This window comes from Mercenaria mercenaria, chromosome 18, assembly GCF_021730395.1.
Source record: "Mercenaria mercenaria strain notata chromosome 18, MADL_Memer_1, whole genome shotgun sequence".
NCBI classification, from domain to species: domain Eukaryota; kingdom Metazoa; phylum Mollusca; class Bivalvia; order Venerida; family Veneridae; genus Mercenaria; species Mercenaria mercenaria.
This window is the reverse complement of record NC_069378.1, coordinates 57,081,696-57,094,501: the sequence shown is the minus strand read 5'-3', so window position 1 is coordinate 57,094,501 and position 12,806 is coordinate 57,081,696. Positions and strand designations below refer to the sequence as shown.

Genomic DNA, 12,806 nt, shown 5'->3' with positions numbered 1-12,806 from the left:
AAGGGCAAGGTCATAGTTATCTCGGGACTGAAAATTGGACGTACACGTTTAGGGACGGTGGAAGGGCATACGTGTTTTACAAACAGCTCTTGTTTGTACTAAAAACTTCCCTTTTCAGAAACTGTTAGCTTCACGTGTAAGGTTTGCCTAAAGTGTTTGAACGATCTGGTTTGCTGTATGAAATGGATTGCGCATGAGCATAAACTATCACTTAAATGATACATTTGGTGTAAAGCCCATCTCATTCAGCACATTTCAGGCTTTGATTCATCGAGAATTTCAATATTTCCAGCACCGCTGTATCGGCAGTGTTCTGAGACGGAAGTAAGATGTAAGAATCAAAAATGTATACGCAGCAAATGGCAGTGTGACTATGACAACGACTGCGGAGATAACTCAGATGAAGATCCTGCTATTTGTAAACGTAAGTTATTTCTCTTCTTTAATACGATCTCCAGAAATACTTAGTAAGAGGCAGCGACTGCGTAGATAACTCAGACAAAGATCTTACTATTTGTAAATGTAAGTTATTTCCCTTGTCTCTGAATACGATCTCCAGAAATGCATACGTAGTAAGTGGTAGCGACTGCATAGATAACTTGGACAAAGATCCTGCTATTTGTAAATGTAAGTTGTTTGATTCTTTGAGCTGATTTGGACATTTTTAAGATCCGTTTCTAGTTTGAATGATAGCTTATGTGTCAAGGAGCAAAACAGTGTTCATGTTCGCAGTGTACAACAAATTTGTCAAGGTGGATTTGTACCATACAGATTTTTATGCCCCTACTTAAAAGAAGAAAGAGCATTTGTTTTGCTTTTTTTGTGTGATTTATCCGCCTACCGGTGGATAAACCATTCAGTTTTCGATCATTAACTGCAGAACGCCTTGAGTCACTTCGTACAAACTTCATAGTATAGGTTAGTTGCTTGTGGAAAAGACAGAAAATAAAAAAGGAGAAATGTCAGTTACTCGAGGAAAACAACTTAAAACTGGAAATAATACTAAGAGCTGAAAACACTTACTCACGAGATACTGGAAATTTGAAATTAAGAGCTCGTATCGTGTATAACTGAAATACAATTAAAAATGGTGTTTACTTTGACAGACGAAACAAACAATGTTTTCCTTTAAAATACTCATCTTGCTGGTTTAATTATTTTTAAAAAATGTGATGTATTTAAGGTAATTGATAAGACATTCGTGCTGTCGTGAAAATTGACGTAACTGTAAAGTGATATTATGATATCATCCTTAATATATTGAATGTTACACAAATACAATGACAAATATACAGCGACTTCCGCAATACTTATTTGTATTGATCTATTATAGACCCCACTGTATGTTCCCGTAAGCAGTTCCAGTGCTTGACAGGACAGTGTTTAGACAAGGTCTTCCGATGTGACGGCGAAGGCCAGTGTCCGGACCTTTCGGACGAAGCCAACTGTACCGGCGTTTATCCACGCGGCCGGACATGCCCTGGTGAAAAGTTCCAGTGCAATAACAATGTAATTATATTCTGTTATTAATATTTTTGTAACATCTGCTTTTAACTCGACTATGCGAAGCACACAAAAATGAAGGTAGAGTTATTGAACTCGCACGTGTGTCCGCACCGGCTTCTGCGTCTGCGTCGGCGTCCCGATTTGGTTATGTTTTTGTATGCAAGTTGATTTCTCAGTAACCACTTGTGGGAATGAGTTGAAACTTCACACACTACTGTGATGAGATTAGCTGAAATTGTACTGCATTGTACAGGTTCTGTAACTCTGCTTTGCATTTCAACAAAATTATGCCCCTTTTAAGACTTTAATATTCGTTCAGTTGAAAAGGATGTTGAATAGCTGAGCGTTGTAGCCCTCTGACAACTCTTGTTCGAATAGATATTTTATATAGCACAGAACGTAATGAATTTAACCAGTTCATTGTCATATACATGTATGCTGCAGACTTACCTGCATATGATACGTGCTACTGTTCACTTGATGTGAATAAGTTCACAAATTAGACTTTTTTTATGTTTTATCCTGTGAAATGATAAATGGAAAGATTTGACTGGGTTATGCGTCGTCTTCTGTTTAGGAACATTTGGATATCCCTTTGCTGAAGTAGATCTGAGATCTGTTATGGACATTTACTATAAGACAAATATTATTTTATCTTTATCATGTTTATTTTATAAAGATTTGTATACCTTTACACTGGCGTTGTGATGGATATGATGATTGTGGCGACCAAACAGACGAAAAAGTTGAAACATGTGACCAGATCACGTGTCCAGATGAAACACACTTCCGGTGTGATAACCGGAAATGCATCTTGAGTTGGCAGCTTTGTGACAATATCACTCAGTGTGATGACGGATCTGATGAAAACAATAAAACTGTTTGTTAGTGACATTTATATTCGAATTTATATTTGAAATGGAGTTGTCAAAGCAGACGACAAATGTGAACGAAACTATTTGATCTAGACAGCTTATGTTTTAATGGCAAGTGCACCAGACATATACGGTGTTGTATACGATCAGACGATAACCCGTTTTAAAAATTCCCGTATTTCAATAATATACGGGGTATCGTATACTAAAAATTCCCGTATTTCAATAATATACGTATCGGGTATCGTATACTAAGAATTCCGTATTTCATAGTATACGTATCCGTATTTTATTAGTATACGGACTTTAAAATATACAAGCCCCGTACACGCCCGTATTTTAGTTTTCCCGTATTTCTTTCCGCATATGGGTAATATACGGAATCCCGTACACTCCCGTATATTAACTTTTTTTTTCGCAGTATGAAATAGGACAAATCAGAGTCATTTAGCGACGTAATGTTCACGCAAATTTAAAATGTTGATTAATATTTTTCATCACCTCAAAGACAATAAGAATCATATGCCAAAGTAAAAGTACATGAACTAAACTATAAAGCAAAACTTTATAACTATTAAATCATATCACGAATGTCATTTTCAAAAATAACATACAGGTAAACCAGAGGAACCTGAACCATGTAAGGCTGACCAGTACAAGTGTTCGGATGGTGGCTGTATATCTACTTCCGGAGTTTGTAACAATGTCAAGGACTGTGGGGACGCATCAGACGAGATCGGCTGTTGTAAGTTTTCCGTGTATACTTGCAATAATAATACATTCGTTTTCACTTTCTGACTTATTCATTCCTTTTTAAATTAATCATCAAATGAGAAATGTGTCCAGATGCTTTTAACATCATTTTATGAGATGGTCATGTTTTTTTCTTTTATTAGGACGTGGGGGTCAACGTGGCTTAATGGTTAAAGTCGCTAACTTCGAATCCTTGCCCTTTCAGATGTGGGTTCAAAACCTCGCTTGGGATATTGAATTTTTGCACGTGATGAAGCATCCGCCTGCTTACTGTAGGTCGATGGTTCTACCCAGGTGTCCGCCCTTGCTTGGCATATGCGATCTTCCTCCACTACCGAAAGTTTGAAAAATCGCCATTTGACATAACATTTGAGCCACGCCATGAGAAAACCAACATAGTGGCTTTGCGACCAGCATGGATCCAGACCAGCCTGCGCATCCACGCAGTCTGGTCAGGATCCATGCTATTCGCTTTCAAAGCCTATTGCAATTAGAGAAACCATTAGCGAACATCATGGATCCTGACCAGACTTCGCGGATGCGCAGGCTGGTATGGATCTATGCTGGTCGCAAAGCCACTTTATTGGTTTTCTCATGGCACGGCTCAATTTTTGTCAGTTTGACTTTAAACCCATCATGAATATTTTTCAACTTTTACAAAATAGAAATAAGTTCCAGCTGATTTCATGATTTTAAGTGATGCGAAAGAAGACGTTGTCTGAATTATTGGTTTATAAAACAAGGAAAGCTTAGACATTATTTATATTCACGTGGTTTAAAACTAAATTAACTTTCATGTAAACATTTTACTTCCTGTCGTATTCCAGATTATACAGGTACCAAAGTTATGAAAAACGCTAGATGTTCAAGCCTTGATGTAATAATAATTGTGCCGCACCATGAGAAAACCAACACAGAGCATTTGCGACCAGCATGGAACCAGACCAGCCTTTCAAAGCGAAAAGTACGGATTCTGACCATACTGCGTATGATGATGCGCCGGATGGTCTGGATACATGTTGGTCGTAAATGCACTATGTTGGTTTTCTCATGGTGCGGCTCAATATTATGTCGTTTGTTTGATTTCAGCAAAAGATGGAGCAAAATCTTACTGCTCTGTGAAGAATGGGGGATGTGAACAGAATTGTACCGATGTAAAGGACGGATTTTATTGTTCCTGTTGGAACGGTTTTTATATCAGCGAAACTGACGGGAAATCTTGCAAAGGTATAAAAGTGTTATCATTTTTTGCTTAAACAGCTAAGAGCAAACGACGTGGTACAGTGGTAACAATGTCTGACTACGAAACCAAGGATCGTAAATTCGACCTTCGCTTCAGCAGCTAAATTTACTAACATTCGATAATACGATACGATAAAACAATTTATTATATACCTATATAAATTCTGAAAAAAAGAACGGCTTGTATTTCACAAGTAAATATAAACAGGCAGAAACAAATTCCGTATTGTACCTTTTGTTTTGTATGTTGCCGGACTACTTTCATTAATATGCATGACCTGACACAAATAGCGCCCATAAAAGCTTCACTAAGATCCATTATAACATCGATAAGCATTGAAGAATTCGTTCAATAACAAAACAAAAGACAAAAAGGTGGAGGTATATAATAAAAAGGTCATTATAACAGAAGCTAGATCTGGGATTTTGTGTTCGGATATCGTGGATTTTGCAAGGTTGGATCTCACGAGGCGCGCAAAACTTTTGTATTCGATATTGCATTTTATGCCTTGCAGATGTAAATGAGTGTTCCGTTTATGGCAATAACTGTCCACAGCTGTGTAACAATGTGAAAGGATCATTTAAGTGCCAGTGTGCGGCTGGGTTTAAAGATGTAAAAGGTCAAGGTCACGATTGTAAACCGGAAGGTAAAGGTAATGAGAATTTCAGAATTTTAATAGGTTTGCTCTGTAGTTGTAGTGTCATTTTTGTTGTTTTTCTTTTTATCAAAGAAATAGTATACAACAGAATTTAATCTGGTTGTTTTTTTTTTAAATTACGTACCAGTATAATTTTAAAAAACACATAATTTGCACAGACGCTTTTAAGTAATGAGTAAAGGAAGCGTCTTCATCGATAATCGAGATCTCATTTGCCTGACACGAGGTTATGGGAGATCTGACTTTATGTCCTCTGAGACTTTCATATCTGATTTATTTTATGGACCTTTATTTTCATGTATTTTATATGTGTTAACATGTCATATGTTAAAGTGTGTAGGCAAAGCATATATTTATGCCAGTGAGTAATAGCAAGGGTGCTTGCATACCAATAACGAATTAAAACTGTGCCTGCTACACTAACGAACTTTATATTTTGAGGAAGTTTCTTTGGCAGCCCAACTGGACGAGTTGCATAAAACTTTACCAACTGGATATTTATTATCTATGAATAAACTTATTGATGAAAATACATAAAAATACAGATTGTAGCAATAAAATTGTAGTTTTTAATACATGTAGTGCAATTTCTACTAGATATAATAATGTATTTTAAAACAGAAGTGTTACAGAACCAGCGGCCAGTTTTACCTTCAAAATGGTAGACCGCTGAGGTGATGTTAGGAGTCGCCTGTGACTGTATGTCTTCAGTTAACATTTTATATATGAAGTTTTTAGGAGTATGTGTGAAAATAATGCGGATATTATTTCTGCGTTTCATGTGATGTGTCAAAATTATAATAGAAATCTTAACCTTTTATCTATATTTATTGAGCAGCAGTTAGTCGGTCACTTTTCTTTTCCACTCTAACGGAAATCCGACGATTCCAGCCGGATAAAAAAGAGTATTCAGGGGCAGTAATTTCTGGCAGTTACATAACATCCATTGACCTTGACATTGCAAAAAGACTTTTGTACTGGACCGACCAAAGAAATGGGTAAGATTTTAAATAACAAAAGACATATAATAATTAACAAACTCCTAATAAAAACACGATTAAGCAAAGTACTCGTTTTGTTGTTAGAAAAAATTAACACAAATTCTTCCAACAATGAACTGTAAGGTATCACTACACTATAGACCTTTTTACACAGCGTCTGGTCGCTAAGGAAATAAAGCGGATGTTTTGATTTTTCGCGCATGCGCATTACAATGTGTGGCAAAAAGGACACGAATTAATAATGTTGAAAGTTACTCTTTGATCTACCATTTCTGTAACACGATATTTCCTCAAGTTCTCTCTAAAGATTAAACAAAATCATTCTTGTTTACATCGTTTTAAATACCGGCATTTCAAAGTTGTACTTTCTGAATTTCAAAATATCTTGATTGGATTGGAATCGATTGTCAAAACAGACGATTTTAATAAATTGTTTTCAGCTACAAAGTTTCGCCAAACATTTTTGACATCATAATATTTTAAAATTTCATTTTTGTTTTGTTTGTAGATGGAGTGTAACTAAACTTTCAGGATATCTTAGTTAGCATAACAGAAACATTTCCATGCAAACGATTTGTAAAATGTCAAAAAGAAGAAATTTTTCATAATTTTCATGAGCCGGAATTTTAGACAAGTAAAATTTCATTTTTGACCATAAAATTTACATTTTCACAGGTATTATATTTTTTAATTTTTGGCCATAAAATAGACATTTTCAAACGAATATCACGAAATTCTTTAAGATTATGTATAACATATATATCTGAACCTTGAATCATAAAACCGCGATTCGTGAAAATCACATGTTCTTGATTTGCTGAATCTAATAGTAACTTTTTTTTATTGTAGTTTATAATCATACGTTATTTCAGTGAGATATTCCGCGCACCAATAACAAATAAACAAGATCGTCTAGGGCTGCCTCAAAATATTGGCGTTCGTGCACCCGGACCGTATGGAATAGCTGTGGACTGGATAGAAAAGTAATGAAATAAAAACATACTTATTACTTCGTTTATTAACAGTATTAATTTTACAGGTCATTTAATTTGTATGTCTTGCAAGATTCTCAAACTTGAGTTATTTTGCCGCAAAGAAGGTTAAATCCTGTTGGTTTCAACAGCACTTGCTTAAAGATTGAATTAAGGGTATGCACTTTAAATATTAAATATTAGTTCAGTGCAATTTAACAACAAATCTCTTGTAAGATTATCTATTTTCGTTTCATAGTTAATACTTCTCCACTAATTGATCAAGCTTTGATTAAAGTTAATTTGAGCCGCGCCATGAGAAAACCAACATAGTGCGTTTGCGATCAGCATGGATCCAGACCAGCCTGCGCATCTACACAGTCTGGTCAGGATCCATGTTGTTCGCTTTCAAAACCTATTGCAATTAGAGAAACCGTTAGCGAACAGGATGGATCCTGACCAGACTGCGCGGATGCGCAGGCTGATCTGGATCCATGCTGGTTGCAAAGCCACTTTGTTGGTTTTCACATGTCACGGCTCAATTTATTTACTATATATGCCCTTTATATTGGATTTACATTTCCCTATATCTATTGCAGTAACATATATTGGACAGATGTGAAGAAACGTAGTATCTCCGTTTCTCTATTTGATGGCCGATATCAACGGACATTATTCTCCGACATTGAGGAACCTTTAGCAATTGCTGTAAATCCTAAACTTGGGTTAGTAGTAAGACATAGTTTTACAACCTTGAGGAGCCTTTAGCAATTGCTGTAAATCCTAAACTTGGGTTAGTAGTAAGACATAGTTTTACAACCTTGAGGAGCCTTTAGCAATTGCTGTAAATCCTAAACTTGGGTTAGTAGTAAGACATAGTTTTACAACCTTGAGGAGCCTTTAGCAATTGCTGTAAATCCTAAACTTGGGTTAGTAGTAAGACATAATTTTACAACCTTGAGGAGCCTTTAGCAATTGCTGTAAATCCTAAACTTGGGTTAGTAGTAAGACATAATTTTACAACCTTGAGGAGCCTTTAGCAATTGCTGTAAATCCTAAACTTAGGAAAGTAGTAAGACATAATTTTACAACCTTGAGGAGCCTTTAGCAATTGCTGTAAATCCTAAACTTGGGTTAGTAGTAAGACATAATTTTACAACCTTGAGGAGCCTTTAGCAATTGCTGTAAATCCTAAACTTGGGTTAGTAGTAAGACATAATTTTACAACCTTGAGGAGCCTTTGGCAGTAACTGTTGCTGTAAATCGTAAACCGGGATAAGTTCTATGACATTATTCTATGACCTTTAGCAATGTTTAAAGCAATTGCTGTAAATCCTAAACTTAGGTAAGGAGTAAGATATTATTTTACAACCTTGAGGAACCTTTAGTAATTGCTGAAACCCTGAACTTATGTAAGCAGATGGACATCATTCTGCAAAGTTGAAGAGCCTTTAACAATTGATGTAAGTTCTAAACTTTGGTAGCAGTAGGATATTTTTTCATCAGCCTTGACGTACTAGGTAATATGTAGGGTATAGTCGTTCCACTTTAGCAATTGCTCTAATCCTAAACTTAGGAAAGTAGTAGGAAATTATCCCAGACCTTTATTCTTGCATAAAACCTTTGTTTTTTGCCGATTTTGGGCATGCACAAACAGGGAAAAAACGTGTACAAACAAGGAGATTCTCGTGAGCACGCGCTGTTGGTGAACGTTTTGAATATGCTGTTGTGGGTCCAACGTAAGCAAATTATGGATCCCGAATCAATTTTGGCCGAAGTCGAAAGGTCCGAGATTTATGAAATCTTTTCATCTGCATATTTATTAAAAATATCATTTTTCAACCTAACTTTACTTTAACTTGTAATAAGCGCTACCTCTCTTGATACGCGACTGAATTGACGTTCCTTATTTTTGTATTATTACGCGTATTAGACTCAAAGTAAGTTTACACGCCGCGATTTAATCCCTGAAAATGATAGGCAAACAATAATGTACAAAAATACAATTTCGTTTTCCAAATTAATTTGAGTCGAGAAAGTTGACATGCTAACTTTAAATCTTACACTAAAACTTTTAAAAAATGTTTGTGTCTACTTTACACATCTATGCAGTCTACTGATACAGTGATGGTGTGTAATGTAAAGCATAAACATGACGAAGCGTAAAGTTTGAAGGATTTTTCCACAGTTAATGAACATTTGATGAACAGAAGGTATTTATTATATATTTTTCAATTTATTTGTAGATCTCACCAACCATGTTTGAGTTTATAAATCCAATCTAAGTTGATTATATCGATGTTGGAAAAATTCAAATTTTTGTGTTTATCAAACTTTGATCGCGATGGGGTGGGGTGCAAAGCAAAATTTTCTAGTTATAGGCCTAGAGATTTCATTCTTAACGACATGAAGAATATAGGTATTGATACCAGTTTCTATTAAACGATAATATTTACATTTAAAAAGCGTAAGGGGCAGACTATTAATTTAAACCAAGCAGAATTGTGTTCTGTCGGCACCTCACCTGCAAATTGTGTAGACAGGATGCCGTGTAGGGTTATGCCCTTTTCTCATAATTCCGAGCCTCTAAAGCTAAAGTTCCTACCGATATATCGGCAAAAGGGGAAGTCATGCTTATTTTACATATATTTAATATAAAAGAAATTACCACAACAAGAATGTCCGTTCGACATGTATAAAATACGCACTGTTTCTGTATGCCCTGGAAATGCATAAATAAAACATGTGTCCATAACAACCTGAAACGGCCGACTTCGATCGGCTAATGTCAGCTGGATAGTCTTGTTTTTTCGATATTTCCAGCACTTAAGTTGTGTTTTATGCAAGAATAGCGATAACGCACGTTTGTTTCGTGAAACAACATCTGCAGAATCCCTCGGGCTATGTTGGTGCACTCGCCCTACGGGCTCGTGCACCAACCAATCCCTTGGGATTCTGCAGATGTTGTTACACAAAAAAACGTGCGTTAACCCTACAGCAATTGCTGTAAATTTTAAGCTTTGGTAAGTAGAAAGATACTATTGCCAAACATTGAGGAACCATAAACTACTACCAATTGCTGTGAATCTTAAACATTGGTAAGTATTAAGACGTTATTCTCTAATTGTGAGGAACTATAAACGATTGCAATTGCTGTAAATCCTAGTTAACTTAAGTTAGTAGTGCGACATTATTGTTCAGCCTTGAAAAACTTTAAGTAAATGTCCTAAAATTGGACAAGTAGTAAACATTATCCCCAAGCCTGAAGAACCATTAGCAATTGCTCTCAGTTCTAACCTCTTGTAATTAGCAGGGTTATTGTCGGTAATTGTCCTTTACTTGAGTGAGTAGTAGAACATTATTTCCGTTGCATTCTGTGCTTTTTAGGGACCTTCTTATTCATTTTATCAAAGGAACAGCTTAAGGTTTCTTTTGGTAGAAAATTAAATCCAAATATATGCTAGGACCCTAACCTTTCCCGTTTTGAGACTATCGTCATGGTTTGAGGTCAGTCAAATTAATAGAATCATGATATTTTTGCTCAGGATTACATGCAAGCTTGTCTTAACGCGTGATTCTCTCTGCTATCAATGTCTTGCTTTCAGCATGAATAATTCCTCTGACACACTGTTCTACTGGTTAAGATTACGTTTAAGCATACTTCATTCTTCTATTATTGTATTCGTTTTTTTTTCGCATAATTTCTTTTTCTTCTTTCAGACTGTTATATTGGACGGATGCTGATTCTAAACATCCGCGCATAGAGCAGTCTTGGATGAACGGCGAGAAACGAAAGACACTTGTTTACAAGCGTCTTATACATCCGTCAGCTCTGACAATAGACTTCATTATGTCAAACAGAGTATACTGGGCAGATTATAAAACCGGTGTCATAGAGTCAATGAACTTCGATGGAACTGAAAGAGCTTTGATTGTTGGGAAAGGTATATAGTGGTTGGTACATATAACAATATAAATTATTCATGTACTGTACTGACAATCTATTTTTGAATGTAGTTTGGAAGGAAAAACTAAAATGATTTAATTTTCAAATTTTAAGAAACATCTTCGCAAGAGAAATCGAAAGTAATTATCTCCGCTACCACTTCGTTGAATACCTCGCTTGCAAGATACAAAATATTCTGGCGCTTGCCGGCGACCACCGAGTATTGACAGGCTTTAACTGTAGCCCAACTAACCATATAATATTATGAGTTAAGATAGTTATTGGGGACTCGGACCCAGCACGAAAATGTCTCAGAATCAAATTAATCAAATCAGAACGTCAAATCATTTTGACTAACTGTCAGGACGACAAATCATATTGACAAGCTATTAGGACATCAAATCATTTCGACAAGCTTTCAGGACGTCAAATCATTTTGACAAGCTATCAGGACGCCAAATCCTTTTGATAAGCTATCAGGATGCCAAATCCTTTTGATAAGCTATCAGGACGTCAAATCATTTTGATAAGCTATCAGGATGCCAAATCATTTTGATAAGCTATCAGGACGTCGAACCCTTTTGATAAGCTATCAGGACGTCAGATCATTTTGACTAGCTGTCAGGACGCCAAATCATTTTGATAAGCTATCAGGACGTCAGATCCTTTTGATAAGCTATCAGGACGTCAAATCATTTTGATAAGCTATCAGGACGTCAAATCTTTTTGATAAGCTATCAGGACGCCAAATCATTTTGATAAGCTATCAGGACGTCAGATCCTTTTGATAAGCTATCAGGACGCCAATTCTTTTTGATAAGCTATCAGGACGTCAAATCTTTTTGATAAGCTATCAGGACGTCAAATCTTTTTTGATAAGCTATCAGGACGTCAAATCTTTTTGATAAGCTATCAGGACGTCAATTTTTTTTTGATAAGCTATCAGGACGTCAAATCTTTTTGATAAGCTATCAGGACGTCAAATCTTTTTGATAAGCTATCAGGACGTCAAATCGTTTTGATAAGCTATCGGGACGTCAAATCTTTTTGATAAGCTATCAGGACGCCAAATCATTTTGATAAGCTATCAGGACGTCAAATCTTTTTGATAAGCTATCAGGACGTCATATCCTTTCGATAAGCTATCAGGACGCGAAATCTTTTTGATAAGCCAGATCTTTTTGATAATCTATCGGGACGTCAAATCTTTTTGAGATACTATGATGTTTGACAAGCTATCAAGGCGTCAAATCGTTGGGTCAAGCTGTCAGGACGTCAGCTATCAGGACGTGAAATAATTTTGACTAGCTATCAGGACGTCAGATCATTTTTACCAGCTATAATGATGTGATACACACTGTCCATTTAAATTTGACGCTTAGTTTAAATATTTGCAAATTAATGCTATTGTCTATTATCATTGCTGAGCCGCATCATAGATGTATATTAGCATCTTTTGTCTTTTTTTTAACTTGGTTTCGCAGTCACTCTTTTCTGACAATTTCTGTTTAATTCTGGTTTTCCATACGTTATTTCCTCTACACCGTTCATATTAGATATCTGCTGCAGTCCAGTCTACAAAAGCATGCAGAAATTCTAAATGTTTTACAGTTTTAAGTCCAGTCAGCTTGGACGTGTTCGAGTCGAAGATTTACTGGGTCTCACAACGGAATGGAACAGCGCATTACATGGATAAATTTGGCTTTGGGAACTCCACCGTCCTTCAGACAGGACTCATATATCCTAGCGGAGTAAGATTGTTCCACAGGCTAAGGAAAGATCTGGAAAGTAAGACATTTTGAATTGGAACCCGGAGAATATAACAATAGGATTTGCACGATAAAGCTTTACTG

The 12,806-nt window shown here is 36.1% G+C and overlaps 1 protein-coding gene across 1 annotated transcript in view; it reads left to right on the top strand.

The window, feature by feature from the left end:
* LOC123539405 (low-density lipoprotein receptor-related protein 2-like) overlaps positions 1–12,806 on the top strand; it is a 187,296-nt gene that overhangs the window by 167,546 nt on the left and 6,944 nt on the right. Inside the window, exons 76-86 of the mRNA XM_053529882.1 lie at positions 293–424; positions 1,334–1,509; positions 2,186–2,390; positions 2,998–3,126; positions 4,224–4,361; positions 4,892–5,029; positions 5,874–6,033; positions 6,909–7,019; positions 7,607–7,732; positions 10,728–10,951; positions 12,565–12,741. Of these exons, the coding sequence (XP_053385857.1) occupies positions 293–424; positions 1,334–1,509; positions 2,186–2,390; positions 2,998–3,126; positions 4,224–4,361; positions 4,892–5,029; positions 5,874–6,033; positions 6,909–7,019; positions 7,607–7,732; positions 10,728–10,951; positions 12,565–12,741 (1,716 nt within the window). The remainder of the gene's footprint in view (positions 1–292; positions 425–1,333; positions 1,510–2,185; positions 2,391–2,997; positions 3,127–4,223; positions 4,362–4,891; positions 5,030–5,873; positions 6,034–6,908; positions 7,020–7,606; positions 7,733–10,727; positions 10,952–12,564; positions 12,742–12,806) is intronic.